Source organism: Aedes albopictus, chromosome 2, assembly GCF_035046485.1.
Source record: "Aedes albopictus strain Foshan chromosome 2, AalbF5, whole genome shotgun sequence".
Taxonomy (NCBI): Eukaryota; Metazoa; Arthropoda; class Insecta; order Diptera; family Culicidae; genus Aedes; species Aedes albopictus.
Window position 1 is genome coordinate 139437959 of NC_085137.1, and position 18787 is coordinate 139456745.

The window sequence follows — 18787 nt, forward strand, 5'->3', positions numbered from 1 at the left end:
TCTGTCTTCTGTCTTCTGTCTTCTGTCTTCTGTCTTCTGTCTTCTGTCTTCTGTCTTCTGTCTTCTGTCTTCTGTCTTCTGTCTTCTGTCTTCTGTCTTCTGTCTTCTGTCTTCTGTCTTCTGTCTTCTGTCTTCTGTCTTCTGTCTTCTGTCTTCTGTCTTCTGTCTTCTGTCTTCTGTCTTCTGTCTTCTGTCTTCTGTCTTCTGTCTTCTGTCTTCTGTCTTCTGTCTTCTGTCTTCTGTCTTCTGTCTTCTGTCTTCTGTCTTCTGTCTTCTGTCTTCTGTCTTCTGTCTTCTGTCTTCTGTCTTCTGTCTTCTGTCTTCTGTCTTCTGTCTTCTGTCTTCTGTCTTCTGTCTTCTGTCTTCTGTCTTCTGTCTTCTGTCTTCTGTCTTCTGTCTTCTGTCTTCTGTCTTCTGTCTTCTGTCTTCTGTCTTCTGTCTTCTGTCTTCTGTCTTCTGTCTTCTGTCTTCTGTCTTCTGTCTTCTGTCTTCTGTCTTCTGTCTTCTGTCTTCTGTCTTCTGTCTTCTGTCTTCTGTCTTCTGTCTTCTGTCTTCTGTCTTCTGTCTTCTGTCTTCTGTCTTCTGTCTTCTGTCTTCTGTCTTCTGTCTTCTGTCTTCTGTCTTCTGTCTTCTGTCTTCTGTCTTCTGTCTTCTGTCTTCTGTCTTCTGTCTTCTGTCTTCTGTCTTCTGTCTTCTGTCTTCTGTCTTCTGTCTTCTGTCTTCTGTCTTCTGTCTTCTGTCTTCTGTCTTCTGTCTTCTGTCTTCTGTCTTCTGTCTTCTGTCTTCTGTCTTCTGTCTTCTGTCTTCTGTCTTCTGTCTTCTGTCTTCTGTCTTCTGTCTTCTGTCTTCTGTCTTCTGTCTTCTGTCCCCTGTCTTCTGTCTTTTGTCTTCTTCCAGAAATTCCCCTGGAATTTCACCAGATATGGCCCTGGAATTTCACCAGACATTCTCCTGAAATTTCACCAACAATTCCTCTGGAATTTCTCCAGCAACCCAAGCAGCACACATGGTTAGAAAACAGTGACGGCAGCGTATGTAAGGGTTGCACAGAAGTCACTGTGACTTACTGCGCAACCCTTACATACGCTGCTGTCACTGATTTGTAACCATGTGTGTTGCTTGGAAATTTTCCTGAAATGTCACCAGCGATTCTCCTGAAATTTCACTAGAAATACCCCTGTCATTTAATCAAATATTCTGTCCTGTTATTTCACCCGAAAATGCCCTGGAAATTTATCAAAAAATTCCCTTAAATTTCATTTTAAATTTTCCTGGAATTTCAAAAGAAATTTCACTGGAACTAACTCTTGTGCCAATTCCTCTAGAATATCACAAGAAATTCTTCTGGAATTTCATTAGAAATTCCTTTGGAATTTTACTCGAAATTACTCTGGAATTTCACAAGAAATTGCCTCTGGAATTTCACAAAAAGTTCCTCTGGAATTGCACCAGAAATTTTCCTGGAATTACACCAGAAATTCCCCTGGAATTCACCAGAAATTCCCTTGGAATTTCACTAGATATTCCCCTTGAATTTCACCAGAATTTCTCCTGAAATTTAACCAGAAATTCCCCTGGAATGTCACCAGAAAATCCCCTGTAGTTTTATCAGAAATTCCCCTGGAATTTCATTAGAAATTCCCTTGTAATTTTACCACGAATTCCTCTGGAATTTCACATGGAATTGCATTGGAATTTCACATGAAATTCTCTTGGAATTTCACATGAAATTCCCTTTGAATTTCACCAGAAATCCCCTTGGAATTTCAACAGAAATTCCCTTGGAATTTCAACAGAAATTCCCTTGGAATTTCACCAGAAATTTTCTTGGAACTTCACCAGAAATTCCCCTGGAATTTCACTAGTAATTCCCCTGGAATTTCACTAGAAATTCCCCTGAAATTTCACTACAAATTCCACTGTAATTTCACCAGGAAACTCCCCTAAAAATTAATCAGAGATTCTACTGGAATTTCACCAAAAATTCTCCTGGAATTTCACCAGACATACCCCTGGAATTTCACCAGAAATTTCCCTGGAATTATGCCAAAAATTTCCCTGGAATTTCACTAGAAATTCCTCTGGAATTTCACCAGAATTCCCCTGAATTTCTCCAAAAATTCGCTTGGAATTTCTCCAGAAATTCCCCAGGAAATTAACCAGTAATTCCCCTGGAATTTCAATAGAAATTTCCCTGGAAATTCACAAGAAATCCCACTGGAATTTCACCAGAAATTCCTCTGGAAATTTACCCGAAATTCGCCAGGAATTGCACTAGAAATTTCCCTCAAATTTCAACAGAATTTCCCCTGGAATTTCATGTAAAATTCCTCAGGCATTTCACCAGAAATTTCCATAAAATTTTACCAGAAATTCCCCTGGAATTTCACTAGGAATTCCCATGGAATTTCAAAAGAATTTCCCCTGGAATTTTACCAGAAATTCACCTGGAGTTTTACCACAAATTTCCCTGGAATTTTACCAGGAACTTTCCTGGAATTTCACCAGAAAATCTCCTGGAATTTTACGAGAAATTCCCCTAGAATTTCACCAGAAATTTCCCTGGAATTTCACCAGAAATCCCCTGAAATTTCACCAGAAATTTCCCTGGATTTTTAACATAAATTCCAGAGGAATTTCACTGAAAATTCTCCTGGAGTGTTATCAAAAATTCCCCTGGAATTTCACTAGAAATTCTCCCGGAATTTCATCAGAAATTCACTGGATTCTCTTCCCAGGAATTTCCCTGGAATTTTACTCAAAATTTCACCCGAATTTCAGCAGGAATTTTCATGGAATTTTACCAGAAATTTGATAATAATCCCATAAGAAGTTCTTATGGAATTTTCCCGAAATTTATCCAGAAATTTCTCTGCCGTTTCATCAAGAAATTTCCCTAAAGTTCCATTAGGAATTTTCATAGAATTTCTCCAGAATTCCTCTGAAATTTCATCAGGAATTCTCCTGGAATTTCACCTGAAATTCCCCTGGAAATTCACATGGAATTCTTCTGGAATCTCTCTAGAAGTTTTCCTGAAATTTCACAAGAAATGTACCTAAATTTTAACCACAAATTCCTACGGTATTTTTCCATAAAATTCTCTGGAATTTCACCAGAAATTCCTCTGAAATTTCGCATGGTATGTCCCTGGAGTTTACCTAGAAGCTTCTCCTGAAATTGTAACAAAAATTACCTTTGAATCACAGATTTTTCTCGAGTATTTAAACAGAAATTGATCTTGAATTTCATCAGAAGTTTTTATCTTTCTATCATTCTTTCTTAATATTTTCCTATCTATTTATCTTTCTATCTTTCTATCTTGGTTGGGTAAAATTTCATATAAAGGAATACAATGTGTGCAATCCTATTATTTTGAAGTAGCCGCATCTGCAATGTGAAACATACAAAATTTAGTACACTCAGATAAGGATTTATTATTTATGCATCGTTATGGTGCAGTAAATTTATGTTTTCGACAGAATTTCCTTTTTGAGCTTCTCAACAGTGCTCCACTTTGAAATGCCGCAATAAAGAAACTGAATCAAAAATTCAAGTACCAATATTCTCTCTCGCAGAACGAAACAAAACGACAGCAATGTTGCAATTGGAACTATTATTGGGTCGAATCGAACTCCCCCTCTGAAACTACCCACTTACCCGGTAGTGCGAAGGCAGGGACGGATCGACCGACAGCCGGCTGCAGGTTCCGTCCGAGGGAAGGGCCTGAGCCACGGCCGTCGTCGTCTGATGCAGCCGCGTATCGGAGGCGGTGGTCGACGAAAACTTGTCCAGAAATTGGTCGGGCGGTTTCGAGCGACCCCGCTTGCTGAGTCTGTGCCGGAACGCGTTCAGCCATCGCCGGAGCGAGCTTCGGCCACCGGAGGATTCCTGGAAATGGAGAAACACAGAGAATGAAACAGATAAGTCGATATTAATTCCGGCGGTGGAGGTTGTTATGAGTGCAGCAGCTCTGATCAAAAGTGATGTATATTTCATGATTCAGCTCCCGTAGGTAAAAGTAAAGAAAATTTATTCCATTTTGCAGGGATTGTGGAGCCAAACCAAAATTGCCAACCGAAAAACGTGGTATAGTGGGTTTTTGATTGCGCTTCTGAATCCGACCAGAGAATATGCTACAGAGGTTGTAAATCTCGGAAGAATCCAAAAATAGGAATGATACCATTTCCCCAGAACAAGCGGGGAAACAAGTTGATTGCAGTTTCTGAGTAAGCCAAAGGATAAAAGTTTGAATCCGAGTTGATACCGTGCCGAATCTAGGCTGGAAGCATCTCTCCTTGTAGGAACATGAATATCTGCGAGGGAGAGAGAAATGACGAAACTGGATAAATACTGGGAAAAACAGCTTCACGGTTGGCTTTATGATCTGAGCAAATTTAAATGGATTCCTTTACTGTCTCAGGCAACCCGTTCATCTAGCCAGACTGAAGTGCGAGAGAAATGTAGCGTTGATTATTCGTCTGGCTTACTTTGCATTCGGGACAAACAACCCGTTACGAATCCGTAATCCCCAAAAGTTGGCCAGTCGGGGAAAGGTTAAGTCCTTTGAGAAACTTTTAACCGACTGCAATCTTCTTTGACAAGGATCACAACGTGTTCGAACTGTTTTGGATTTATCTTTTTATGAACAACTGTGAGCATTCACATCATTTTATTATGAACAATGCTCTGCAAATTTTTGGAAATTAATGTAATACAGCCATTCCTTAGAAAAACGATATAGAGCAACTCTGATTGTCGTGAAACTTGGTGGGTTCGTAGTTCTTCGAAAATAATCAGACCCGTATTTTTTTTATTTCGTCATTAGGGTGACCAATTTTCAGATAGGGTGGTTCTAAAATTCAAGATTTTCTAAAACTAAAATGTTTCAAAAAGTTATAACTTTTGAACCAGTAGACCGATTTTAAACTTCTTTTTTTTTTTGTTTGAAAGTATTGAATTCTAGTTTTTAGGAAAAATACGATCTTTTTTATTCTTAATCACTTAACCTAATTTACAGCTCTTTTGTCCACTAGGGTACTACGTGAGCGATTCCAATTGGGCGCTGCACTTCCACTTTGTACAGCGCCTAAATGTATTCTATTTTAATCTACTGTATTGAACTGGTTTGCCTTTGTGCTTCTTTCATTCTTCTACCCTGTCCATGGTAGAATGATGAGCACGATGATGCTGATGTGTGGCTGCTGTTCCTTTTCCAGTCCAATTGGGGGTCCAATTATGAGTTGCGGTTCGCCGATATCCAAATTCCGGGTCCGTTAGAGCTATATGCTCCGAAGAGGGTCAGGTGCCAGCTGCTCTCGGGGGGTAGAGCAGCTGACGAAAAATTGCAAGTGTCGGGGCTGGGTTCGTACCCATGACCATCCGCTTATGAGGCGAACGTGTGATCCACTGCGCCACGGGCCCCGACCAAATACTATTTTCCGTGAAATAATACAGTTTTCATACAGATTTTCGGCAAAAATCGTGATACAGAATTTAATGATTCTTTGAAAGGCAAAATACAGATTTAAATGTGGCAATATTGTATTTAAGGGAAAGCGGATCGTTGATTGTTGACAATAAATATAGTCATTTTTTTAAGTATGTTTGCCTGTGATGTTCTATTAAACTGATTAAACACTCAAGAGTTGTGCGCAAGTTTCCATAGGGTTTTTGACCCCATTCCCGGCACCACAGGTAAACAAAATTGTTCAATACCTAAATTCACAACGAAACGACCGTTTTCGTGCACTTCTTTCATCTGCATCAGATGCCTGATTGCGTGAACTTGTTATTAACAGTGATTGTTGTGAAAATTTTCTGCCGAAAAGTTGATTTTAAACGAGTTTACTGCACCAAGTCCAGCGCCAATTCCCGGCACCAGTGCCGAACTTCCAGCAAAATCAAATGGGAAATCACTTCGGCACCCATCTTTGTGCTGACGAAGTGCTCTTGTCTGCGTGTAATAGTTGTTTTGATCACTTGTGTGGCTTCATTGTGAACGTGTAGCTCATTGACTGTGGATCCCGTTGTGGAAAGGTTGCGAGAGATGATTACCCACGGAAGTGCGTTTGGAAAATATACGGCAAGTGATATTTTGATTTGTTTTGCTGTGAGGTGGACTTTATGTGTGGACTACATAAAAATGAACGAGTATACCAAATTACCAACTAATTTAGAACAGAAATATTGTTGTAACGACTTACAAAAGGAAGCACTATGCAATTTTGACCCAATGACGCCTCTACTCACGGTTACTTTTGATTACAACAGAAAATTCTGTAGAAATTTCTCACGGAATTTTTTAAGTAATTTCAACAGCAAATTCGTTTGGAGTTCCTTAGAATTCTTAGTAAAGGTGTATCAATAATTTTTCCATGAATTCGACCAAACAAATCCTCTGGGTTAACATCAAATTTCATTGAAATTGCTCCATATATTTCTCTACGAATTTCACTGAAATCTGCTTTGGGAAACTATTTGGAAGAGCAAAGAGTATTTCCCCAGGAAATGCCTTAAAAATGACACTAGTGATTTAACAAATCCTCTTAGAATTTCTCTGTAAATGTCTCTAGAAACTTAGGAACATGACTAAGAATTTTGAATTTTTCCAGCAATTTCAGAAATCCTTCCCTAGAAATGAAAAAAAATCTCTATTTGAAATTGTTTAGGAATTCTATCCGAAATTTCTTCTGAAATTTCACAAAAAAATTCTCCATTCGTTTTATAAGAATTTTTCCGGGTATATTAACAAATGCGAACGAGGGAAAGCCTCACAGAAATTAAATTCAGGAGTTTAAATACAAATTTCTTCAAGAATTTGAGCAATATTATAGTCTAGGATATTTATAATATTTCCAAGAATTTGATCAAACAAAATTTACCCAGAAACTACTCCCTGAATTACTAGAATGTCCTTCAAAAATTTCATGAACATTTCCCCTGAAACATCACATAACTACAGCTGCAATGTCATCAAACTATCACGGAGAATTTCAATATTTTTTAAGAAATGCAACTACGAATTATACCAAAAGCACCTCTTGGTTAATATCAATGGAATAATAAATCGAAGAGTAACCTTAAATATATCTTGGAAATTCGTCAGAACTTTTGAAAATTACACAAATTTACTCTGGAAATTTAACCTACATCGATTAATAACAATGTCTCTAGTAGTTTCAGTAGAAATTTCTTTATTTGCATCTATATATGCATCAAAAATGTACAAGCTAGGGGTTACAAAAGAGATTCCACCAGGAATTTATTCAAAAATTCCACTACATGTTTCTCTGGGAACTTCACCAAAAATTCGTCCAGAAATTTGAAAAATTCTTTTCAAGAAATATTACTTAACTGTTTTAGGAATATATATTACTAAAACAAATTCCGGTTACTTTTAAAACATGCTACTACAAAGTTCAACAGAGCTGCTTTTAGCAATTGCATGAAACATATTTTTAGGGTATGCTTAACAGTTTCTAATTAAATTTGGGATTTCACATTTAATTTCACCAAAAATTCCTCTAAAAATTTTGCCACCATTTTTATCCAGAATTTCTGATTAATAAATTTAACCAGGCATTTCTCTGGAAATTTTACTTCAAATGCATCTGAAATTTCACCAGAAATGTCGCTTTGAATTTCATCTAAAATGCCTATGGAGGTTCTCAAGAATGTGTTTTGGAATAGCACCAGAAATTCCTCAATGAATTTTGCCAAATTTACGAAATTTCTCCAGAAATGTTAGCAGTAATTAGTTCAATAACTTTACCAGAAATTCCTCCAAGAATAACAATTTTTGATAAGAATAATTATTTGTGAATTCGAGCAACCTCCGTAACCGAGATAACTGAGAGTGTCAATAGATATACTCTGAAGATTTTATATGTCGTCGAGCGTTGTTTTAGTTTATAATTTTGAATAAATAGGTAATAAAATCATTCTTTCGTCAAACCGTATGCAAGTTGTTTTGCTTGACTTCGGATACGTTTTCATCAATGACTTGTTTGTTCCTAAGAATCTGACAATATCGGAACCAAATACAAATGAGGTGATAGAAATAAGATAATTACAAAAGCAAAATGAATTTAGTAGATAATTGCTAATGGAATGGGATTTTTGGGAGCAAATGTATAATTTGAATTACGAAATAAAAAAAAGCGTTAATTCCAGTACGGAAACTATGGAATCCTGCTGACAATTTCAAAAGGTAGTTTGTTCTTATAAAATAAAAGAAGAGTAAACTTAGAATTATAAGAGAAGCGGGGCTTTCCGAGATGAACTAGCCTAGGGTTAAAAATCTCGTTAATACAGACAAAAAAAAAGAGAAGCGGGGTGTAAACCTAATGAAGACAGTACACCTAAGTTCTTCAGAGATTTTCCAAGGGGTTATATTTAGGAGTTCTTTGGCGAATTTCTTAAGACATTTTCAGAGAATAATTCAACAAATTTCTGTGGTAATTCTTCCAGATATTCCACCGAGAGAGCTTTCAGAAGTATTTTTTAAGTGTTCTTTTAGAAGTTCTTCCAGAAGTGGTGCTGATAATTCTTCCAGCAATTCTTCTGGCAATTATTCAGAGCGTTGTTCTGAAGATATTCCTTCAGAATTTGCAATGAGAATTCTTCCAGCTGTCCTTCCAAAAATTCTACCAGAAGTTTCTCAAGAAATTCTTGCCGATGTACCTCTGCGGATCATTTTAAGTTCTTTTGGAAGGTCTTCCATGACTTCGCAGTAATTCTTTAAGGAATTACCCCAGAAACATTCTCAGAAGTCCACCAGGAATTTGATGTTGGGGTTCGTCGCAAGAGTTCCTTTTAGACCTATTCCTTTAAGAGTTCTTGCAAAAAAATTTCGAGTAGTTCTTTCGACATTTTTTGAAGAGTAATCCACGAACTGTTCAAGGAATTTTTCCAACTAATTTTCTAAAATTTTCCAAGCATTTCTTCGGGACATTCGGGATTTCCTTCAGGATTTTGTCCAAAAATTCTTCAAAGGATTGCATCAGATTTTTTTTTTAATTCCATCAAAGATAAATAAATAAATTCCTGGCAGGGTTTCTCCAGAAATTACTCAAAGGGTTTCTTCAGAAATTCCTCCAAGGATTTCTCTAAGGCCTCCTTCACGAAATTCTCTAATGATTTCTTCAGGTTTTTTTCTCCCTGAAGATTTTTTAGCAATTTCTCCAAACAATTTCTTTAAGGGTTCTTCCAGTATTTTCTCCTAGAATTCCTTCAACAATTTCTCCAATTATTTACCAAGGATCGCTCCAGAAACTTCTCTGCCAATTCCTCCAAAGATTCTTTCCAGGAATTTCTGCAAGAAATGTTCCATTAATTTGTCAAAGATCTTTCCAAGGATCCTTAAAAATTTTTCGTAGAATTCCTTCAGGATTTTCAGGAATGCATCTCACAAATTATTTGCGGATTTCCAAAGAATTTTCCAAGGATTTACCACATATCTACAAGAATTCTATCAGAATATTTTCAAGGATAATTTCTTGAATTTATCCTGGAACTTTCTGTGGATTTCTACATAAATTCTTCCAAGAATTCCTAAAATAATTCATCCTGGATTTCTTCCGGAAATTCCACTAAACAATCTTCAAAGATTTACTCCTACGATTCTTTTAGGAATCTTACAGGGATCTATCGCTAGATACCTTCAAAATATTTTTTCCAGGAGAACTCCCTTTCGAATGCCTCCAATGAGTTCTTCTGGAATTCTTTCAACGATTTCCCGATGCCGAGTTTTAAAATGCCTTTTAGCATAATTTGGAGGAATCATTAAGGAATTGATTCAGGTTTGCTATTTTTTTTTAGAAAACCTTCAGAAATTGTTCAAGGATACTTTGAAAAACTTCTTCAAAAACTCTTCTAAGGAATTTTTCGAAAATTCTTTGAAAGTTCCATCCGCCAACGAATAATGGGTAGTATGCAGATCGCAACAATCTTTCTCAGCCTATCTTGAGGCGTGGAAAATTCAGGCATAGAATCGCTCAAAAAATGATCAACCTTCCCAAGTAACAGTTTTAGTTTTCTCATTGCTTGCAAGCTGTTGTTACAATCGAACAGTTAAAACTAATTTTAAAGCTTAGAAATCTTAACAGCTTTAATAAACCTGTAACAAAACCCTTTAAAACCCAAAAGGGCCCAATCTACAGGAGGTTGTTAAAACCAACCCTTAAAACGTTATGTATGCTACTTGGTTTTATGACATATTCTTGTAGTATACTATACAGCATAGATAAGATTTGTTGTGTAGGTCGCAAGAAGAATAACATATCTTTTTGGAGTTCGTACTACTCTCTTAAAGAACGATTGAAACCAAAGAGTCAAATTGAATTTGAAAATAAAATCATCACATAAATTGGTAGTCAATTGTAAATTATTAATAATGCAAGAACGAAAATTTTGTCAGACATCCATGTCCATAATGTTTATTTGCAACTTTTCACGGGGAAAACCCTGTTGCTGTGGCAAAAAAATCTATGCCAAAAAAATTGACTGTCAAATGCAATGAACTGTTTCAAAAAGAGGCGGTGCGCCACGTCATTTTGAGGTTTTGGGGATATTAAAAATAACCATTTTAAGTCCTCATGCAAAACCATGAATTCAATTTGCAATTTGAATCATGAATCTTTATGAATACGATGCAATGACTAGCAAACACCTACTTATTCTTAACGCAACAGCCGTCAAAAATGTAAACAAACCGAAAACTTTGGTATTTTCGTGAGTTTTTTGGTGGTGTTTCGAGTGCTTGGTGAGTGAGTATATTGTATTATTTGATCTTCCGCCGACTGAGGCTGGGCGCGATAGAGTCATTATTTATACACAACTGTGGTGCCAGACCCAGAACAAATGATGCAATACCCACCCATCAGTTGCTTCGGAAACCCCAATTGCAATCGAACTCTAGTGAAGGAAGCTGGTTTGATCACCTAGCCAGAAAAAATATGCCCACCCGAGGTTCTCCAATCTCGCATGTTTCAATCATAATGACCCCAAATTGTGCTTAATTGATTATCTTTTCGTTTGTGTAGCGTATCAAATTGATTGATCAAGAGAAGATCGTATTGCAATAACCTTCTTAAGTTAGTTTTAATGCTTCCACTGGTTATTCCGAAAGGATTTAATATTGCTTTATTGTGACTTCATGCAATTCATCAGGTTTTAAGACCGATCATTTGAGACGTGCAAGCGGCTTCGAAAGAAGTTTTAAGATAAAGTTTTAATACGTACTTAACAGCTCGTTTCCAATGACATTATTACTTGTCAAAAAAGCAAGCAAATAGGTTTTATTCGTAAGACTTCTAGATATCTACAAACTGTTTTAAAGTTGCTTTTGTTGTTAAAGCTGTTTACTACATGAACTGCTTCATTAAACCTAAAAGGATTTACCAAATCCATGACAAAACCTTAATAAATAATGTCTAAGAGCAGAACTGCCGTAATTCTGCAAAGTGACGTAAGCGCCATTCAAAATTTCGATATTTTCGGGTATATTATATATAATGTCTGGGGAAAGAATAACACTGTGGTATTCCTGCTGTATTGGAATGCAAGATCTAGTCGAAATCCATCATCTATGGAAAGAAACTTAGAGGATAAGTAAGAATTTTATGCATCATAACTAAAAAATGGGCCAAAACTATGAATGTCGCTTACGTCACTTTGCAGAATTGCGGCAGAGAAGGCATAGAAATTGTTACTTGCGTTATGTTCTAACTGGCAGCTCTGTTTGCCAGAAGGATCATAACATTTGCCACGCGTCAACAAGCTTTGATCCAGACAAGAAAACCGTGCAGTCTGCCTCTTTCACACAAGAAAATCATCAATGTGAAAGTCAAGCATACCAAGAATTGGGAATTTATTCGCTTTTATTGGTCTCTTCACAGGATATGGCTGTATTTATAGGACGCTCTGCACAGAACGACCAGCTTGGCCACGACAAACAAAACCTCAATTTAGAAATCACATTCAAGTTTCCGATTGAAACACTATCAGTTCGGTTGAGTATAGGTGAACTTCCAAGACCAACTTTCCCCCGAACCCAGCTCATTAAGGGCGTGAAACTTTTGCACAGAAATGCCATCAACATATTTCTCCAATGGGAGGACCGAATGGGTAGTGGGATCTCGAGTGGGATCGGGAAATATAATAGCGGAAAGAAGCTTGCCCGGCCGGATCCGTAGTGACATTTTGCTTTAATTCAAAGTTAAATACCGTAGGATAGGTACCAGGACAAACTAAAGGGGAAATTCAACTGGATCACGTCGAATCATTTTGAGCATAAATGGAGAATAGTTTGGTTGCAATTTGGGTGGTGGCTCTGTTGATGATGAAGATGAATTGAATAATAAACTTTAGACGAAAGGCCTAGCTTTTCTATTAGGGTTGATGTACTAAATGTGATAAAAACCTACTGACTGCAAAACTTTAAGTAGAGGTTTGTGTGGCGGTTAAACTGGGCTTGTGTTTACATGATACTATCGACTTCAATGAACTGTACTAATGATAACAGGCTAATGATACATTTTAGTTACTGACTTCTTCTTTTTCTTCTTCTTCATATTCTTCTTCTTCTTCTTCTTCTTCTTCTTCTTCTTCTTCTTCTTCTTCTTCTTCTTCTTCTTCTTCTATTTCTTACTGAGGTAACGCCCATTTTTACAGAATTAGCCTGGGCACTTCCATAGTTTTAACAAACATCATTCTTTGCGACCATTTTGTATTCATGACTGTATTGTATTCACGTTACCTGTACCCAATTATGTTCCATTACAAGATTTAGAGTGATTTAGAGTTTTTCATCATCGGTTCACTTTATTAACCCATTTCATTGGACTGGGACGCCATTCATCCACATCAATGGATTCTACCATCATTTAGTCATGAACTTCAAACCAACCCGCCGAAGGTCGCACGAATCGTAAACAACTTCAGTTTGCATAATTTCTATCCCTCTTCTTCGTACCCCCTCCCACAAACCACAACTAGACACATCACATAAACCCAGAAAGGGGTGGATACCTGGAAGTGACAAAAAGTGCTCAGGTCACCAGCAGAAGCAGCAGCAGCTAACTCTGTCAATAATAGAAGGTAAGACGCCACCCGCATATTGATTCCATTATCGCCGTGTCACGTAATGGCCAAGCGCACGACCAACCTGCTGCGTACCAGTCACTAGATAGGTACCGTAAACTGGGGTGTAGTTGATCAATGGGGTGAACCTGATCACTCAATTACCCACGGATATCCACTTTCAAGGAAGCTAGGGTATCGCGCCACTTGGGCGGTGGCTTCTATATTCGTCTGTTTTCCACTATAACTCAGTCAATTTTGAACCAATTGACTTGAAATGTTGTACACGGGTAGATACTATACCTATCTCACCACATTCCAAAAGTTGTGGCAATTGGTTCAAATTTGACTGAGTTATAGTGGAAAACAGACGAATATAGTTGTTGATGTGTCACCGTTTTCTTCTGCTACGAAATCTGTCGCTGTTTTTGGAAGTAGTTTGACGAAATTATTATCAATACCATTTTCCGTATTTGTATTGCACCACTCCTCATCGTATTCCCGTGAAAAATCATCAAAATTGGCGATTTTCTGGCTGTACGATGACCGAAACTAAATCAACAAGTTGTGAAGAAATAGTAAAATGCAAAAAGTGCGCGATTTGCATATACACAGAGCTTGGTCTGTATACAATATGTGCTGGTCCGTGTAAGCGATCGTTCCACGCCGCATGTGCTGGTGTAAGTAGGGAAGCATTACGATTTATATCACGAGGTCTTTTATGGATGTGCGGCGAATGTTCCCCGATATTTAACGAATGGATAGAGTCGAAGGAAAGGCCCCCATCAGCGGACGATACAAGTTCTATTCATGCAGAAATAACTGAACTGAAATCGCAAGTATCTTTGGTCGTGGACACTCTGCAAAGACTCGCTACGAACGAAACACAGTCGACTGCTTTTCATCATTCAACCCCCGTTGTGGCTGCGAGAGGAATAAATGCTAGATTTGAGGATGCTGTAGAACGTGATGATACTGGAACAGAACACGCCGAACCGAAAGAGAACCGACAAACCGTCCCAAATGATCGTTATTTTTCATTGCTATTGACGAATATCGACAACGGTACCTGCGAGAATGATATTGAGAGGTTGGTTAATCGATGCCTGGGTGCGACAACCGGAGATTGCGTGGAGATAGTGAAGCTGGTATCAAATCGATCGGACTGTAGTCTATTAGACTATATTTCATTCAAGGTGGTCTTGAAATGGAGATGGAAGGATGTTGCTCTGCGGACGTCAACATGGCCAACTGGTATTGTATTTCGGGAGTTTCGTCAGCGTCGCTGCAACGTGTGGAAACCGTAACTTGTTTTGTGAATTGTAGAGCTGTTTATCGCATTTGTAATTTGAAGTAGTTGTGCTGGATTCATGTATCATTTTTATGTTGTTTGAATATTGAATATTGTATTGTAATATTTTTGTATGCTGTATGAATATGGTAACGTTCGGGATGTAATTGTCTAGATTGATAGTTTATATTAGATCATACTCCAGTCTGTACAGCTAGTATTAGTTGAAGACGTTGAATAAATAAATAAATATAGAAGCCACCGCCCAAGTGGCGCGATTCCCTACCATTACATTTTATTGTTACGTCATTGGATTGCGAATGGTTGAAATATAATTGTTGCTTCCTTGAAAGTCGATATCCGCGGGTAATTGAGTGATCAGGTTCACCCCACTGATCAACTACACCCCAGTTTACGGTACCATTGTCATTGACTGGAAAACCCCTCTTAAAACTCACCGTCGGACACAAACGGCACGATGCCACAATTTATTTCCGATAAACCATCATCTGTCGCGTGTTGTCACGTTAAAAATCAACCTCACCCGACCGGCATTGACCCCAGTCAGCCAGTGGGGACGCTCAAGCTAGAGGGACTTTCCACTCGAAAGAACTCTATCGCTCTGGCGGACGCCGCCCGTACCGGACAAAGGATGATGGACACGCGGCACACGTGGAGCGCGTAGGATGTTTCCCCGAAAAAGAGCGTTGGTCCGTGTTCAAGGGCACCAGGAAGTTCAATATCCAGTTTGTATTTACACTCTACTTTTTCAAATTGAAACGTTACATGGCGGATGTTTTCCGCCAAAATTGTTGATGAACCGGGTCGGTGGGTGCCATCGCTTTTGCGAAATAGAGCCAAACCTAACAAATCGAAGTTTGTTCCGACATGTACCCATCCATGGAAGGCAGGAAATAAATTTTATGAGCCCAAACATTTTGTGCGTTTATCCAGATTATTCCGGGAAAAGAATAACATCAAAACCTCTTAAACAAATAATGTTTTTACCTCCAAAAGATTAGTTGAATATAATGTAATAAAGAAATTCAAAATGAGGTTATTCGGGATTCAGAACGGCTCTCAAGGAGTTTCAGGAGCTATTAGTGCGTTTTCGGGGGTTTTAGATCCCCCGGGTTTAAGGAATATCATAGGAGTTTTAGAGGGCTTAGCAGACTTTCAGAAAAGCTTCGGAGGGGTAAGGAGTAAGAGAAGTGCAAGGAGTGAGCAGTGTAGAATGTGAAGTGAGCAGTGACAAGTGAGAAGTTGGAGTAAGCTGTGAGGAGTAACCAGTGAAGAGTGATAAATCAGGAGTTTGGAGTCAGTAGTGACAAGTGAGAAATGAGTTGTGACTAATAAGAGTGGAGCAGAGAATAGTGAAGTGTGAGAAGTGACGAGTGTGTAGCAGTGAGGAGTGTGAAGTAGAGAGGAGTAATTACTGAGTATTCAGCAGGGAAAAGTGCGGTCTGAGTAGCAAGCAATGAAGAGTGGCTAATTGAGGAGTGAGCAGTAAAGAGTAAAGTGTGAGGATTAAGTGAGAAGTAAGCAGTGAGAGCTTCCCTCCTTCCGGTCAGACTAAGGCCTGAGTGTCCTCTGCTGTACGTAGGAGTCGTCTCCATTCTACTTGAGCCATGGCTGTGCGTCTCCACTTCCGCATTCAGCAAAGGGTCCGCCAATCGTCCTCCACTTGATCGACCCACCTAGCTCGCTGCGCACCACGTCTTCTTGTACCGATCGGATGGCTCTCGAGAATCATTTTAATCGGGTTGCTATTCAACATCCTGATGACGTGACCCGCCCACCGTAGCCTCCCGATTTTCGCGGTGTGGACGATGGCTGGTTTTCTCAGCAGCTGATGTAGCTCGTGGTTCATTCGCCTTCTCTAAGTCCCATCTTCCATCTGCGCACCGCCGAAGATGGTACGCAACAGCTTCCGTTCGAAAACTCCAAGGACGCGTTGGCCCTCTGCACGTAGAGTCCATGTTTCGTGCCCATAGAGGACTACCGATCTATTCAGCGTTTTGTAGATTGTAAACTTCGTGTCACGCTGAACTTTGATCATAGATGTTTGCGGAGTCCAAAGTAAGCTCGATTTCCTGTCATAATGCGTCTCTGAATTTCTCTGCTGGTGTCGTTGTCGACGGTCACCAGTGAGCCCAAGTACACAATTCTTCAACCGCCTCGATTTCATCACCGTCGATGGAAACTCGGGGTGGTGGGCGTGTTCATTACTCCCTAGAGCCCTTTGTTCTTTGTCTTCGACACATCAATGACTAATCCGATTCGCCTGGCTTCATTCTTCAGTCGGATTTACGTTTCCGCCATCGTCTCAAATTGGCGAGCTATAATATCAATATCATCAGCGAAACCAAGCAGCTGAACGGACTTAAACTAAAAGACCATCACTTTGCCGTAACCCTCTGGGAGATTCGAAGGGACTCAAGAGAGTCCCAGATACTTGAACTACGCACATCACTCGATCCATCGTCGCCTTGATCAATCGTATCAGTTTATCCGGGAATCCGTATTCGTGCATAATCTGCCATAGCTGGCCTAAGCAGTGAGGAGTAAGCATTCAAAAATGGAGAGTTAGGAGTGAGGAGTGAGAAGAGGAGGGTGAGAAGTGAAAGAGAGGTAAGCATTGAATAGTAATGAGCTAGGATGAGAAGTATAAAAGAAGCAGCAAAAAGTTAGAAGATAGAAGTAGGCTGTGAAAAATTAAAAATAATAATGATGAGCGAGGAATGTGAATCAGTGAGGTGTTAAAGATAAGCAGGGAGGAATAAGGAGTGATTAGGTAGGAGTAACCCGAAAGGTGTTACAAGCAGTGCTGAAAATTCATTTCGTCATATCTAAATTCAACCACCTACAGCTCATTTTAGAAGCTAAACCTGAGAATATGATATATGAAAAACTTGTGCGGCTAGACCAGTTCTGCAAGAAAGTCACGGAAAAACCGCTATTTTTCGAAAATTTAAGGTAAATGTCACGGACTACCTGTGAAAAATGCCAAATGATATTCACCGTGAATATCATTTGGCATTTTTCTAAGGTAGTCCGTGACATTTACCTTAAATATTCGAAAAATAGCAATTTTTCCGTGACTTTCTTGCAGAACTGGTCAAGCCGCACAAGTTTTTGATATACCATATTCTCAGGTTCAGCTTCTAAAATGAGCTGTAGGTGATTGAATTTAGATTTCACGAAATGAATTTTTCAGCACTGGTTACAAGTGTTACAAGCCCCACGTTGGGCGCCATTATTACGAAAAATATAATGGAGCACTACAAATGCATATTAAAATATATCATGTGTAGTGGAACCTTACAAATGCGTAATAAACTAGGACAACACAATTGGACATGCACAACACAGAACATATATTTTGCCCTGTTACCCTAGTGGATAACAATTTCCGATGACAGCATGACGAGGTTTCATAAATGTTGTTGGTCCATCAGTCAATCCTGTAATCGTATTTTGTCTGGCGGGTTGCCTTTCGTTCGCAGCATGTGTTGCTTTCATAGCTTGAGTTTTGTCTAGGATTTCTGATCCTAAGGGGGCATCCCGATTCGGATTTCATCACTAGAGTTCTATAACTTGAAGTCTGTGCCAGGGAAAGGTTTTCATCTCTAGTACTTAATCACGGCCCGAAATGGCCTGAATGTTGGCAATCGAAATAAGATTTCGGGCCTCTATTCTGCCAGAGCCCTATAAATGCGCATTAATTCTAGGGAAATATTTACAAGTTAAAATAGCACATTTAACACAAAAATAAAACTTGTAACAAAGGGGTGATCAGTGAAGAGAGAAGTGAGAATTGATAAAAGAGGAGTGAGATGTGAGCAGCGCATGGTAAGAAAGGAGTAGTGAGGAATAAGAAGTTTCGAGCAGTGGAAAGCTAGCAGTGAGGGCTAAACAAAATAGAAGTGAACTGTAAGAAATGAGCAGTTAATAGCAGTTAATGAGGATTGATGAATGACGAATGAAGGGAATTGAGCAATAAAGCTTGAGGGGTGAGAAGTCAGTTAAATGTTTCCAGAAGTGATTAAAATATTTAGAAGAATGAGAAGTGTGATTCAGTGAGCAGTGATAAGTGATCAATGCAGAGTCTGAAGTTAGTAGTAAGTGGTGAAAAATGAAATATGGAAAAACTAGAAGCGATGAGTGTGAACCATTGAGTGGTTAATGTAGTAACTAGGGTAATCGGTCCCTTCGTTGTGGTAGTACCTAATGTTGCGGTAGTGGCAATTGTGCACATTTTCGACTGAAATTTTACCAAAAGGCATTTTTAATAGATGTAATATGCTTCAATTATGAGAAATTGCACCATTTGTGTGCTTAAGATTTGTCCAAAAACCTTTAAAAAATAGTTTCCGTGAAATTAAACATGGGACAGTTTATATCGAAAAACTCGC

General features: G+C 38.7%; 1 protein-coding gene across 2 annotated transcripts in view; it reads right to left on the reverse strand.

The window, feature by feature from the left end:
* The window catches only part of LOC109410252 (cyclic nucleotide-gated cation channel subunit A), a 321275-nt gene that overhangs the window by 136488 nt on the left and 166000 nt on the right, over positions 1 to 18787 (reverse strand). For both annotated transcript variants that reach the window (XM_062850523.1, XM_062850524.1), the window contains exon 3: positions 3659 to 3889. In XM_062850523.1, the coding sequence (XP_062706507.1) occupies positions 3659 to 3889 (231 nt within the window). The remainder of the gene's footprint in view (positions 1 to 3658; positions 3890 to 18787) is intronic.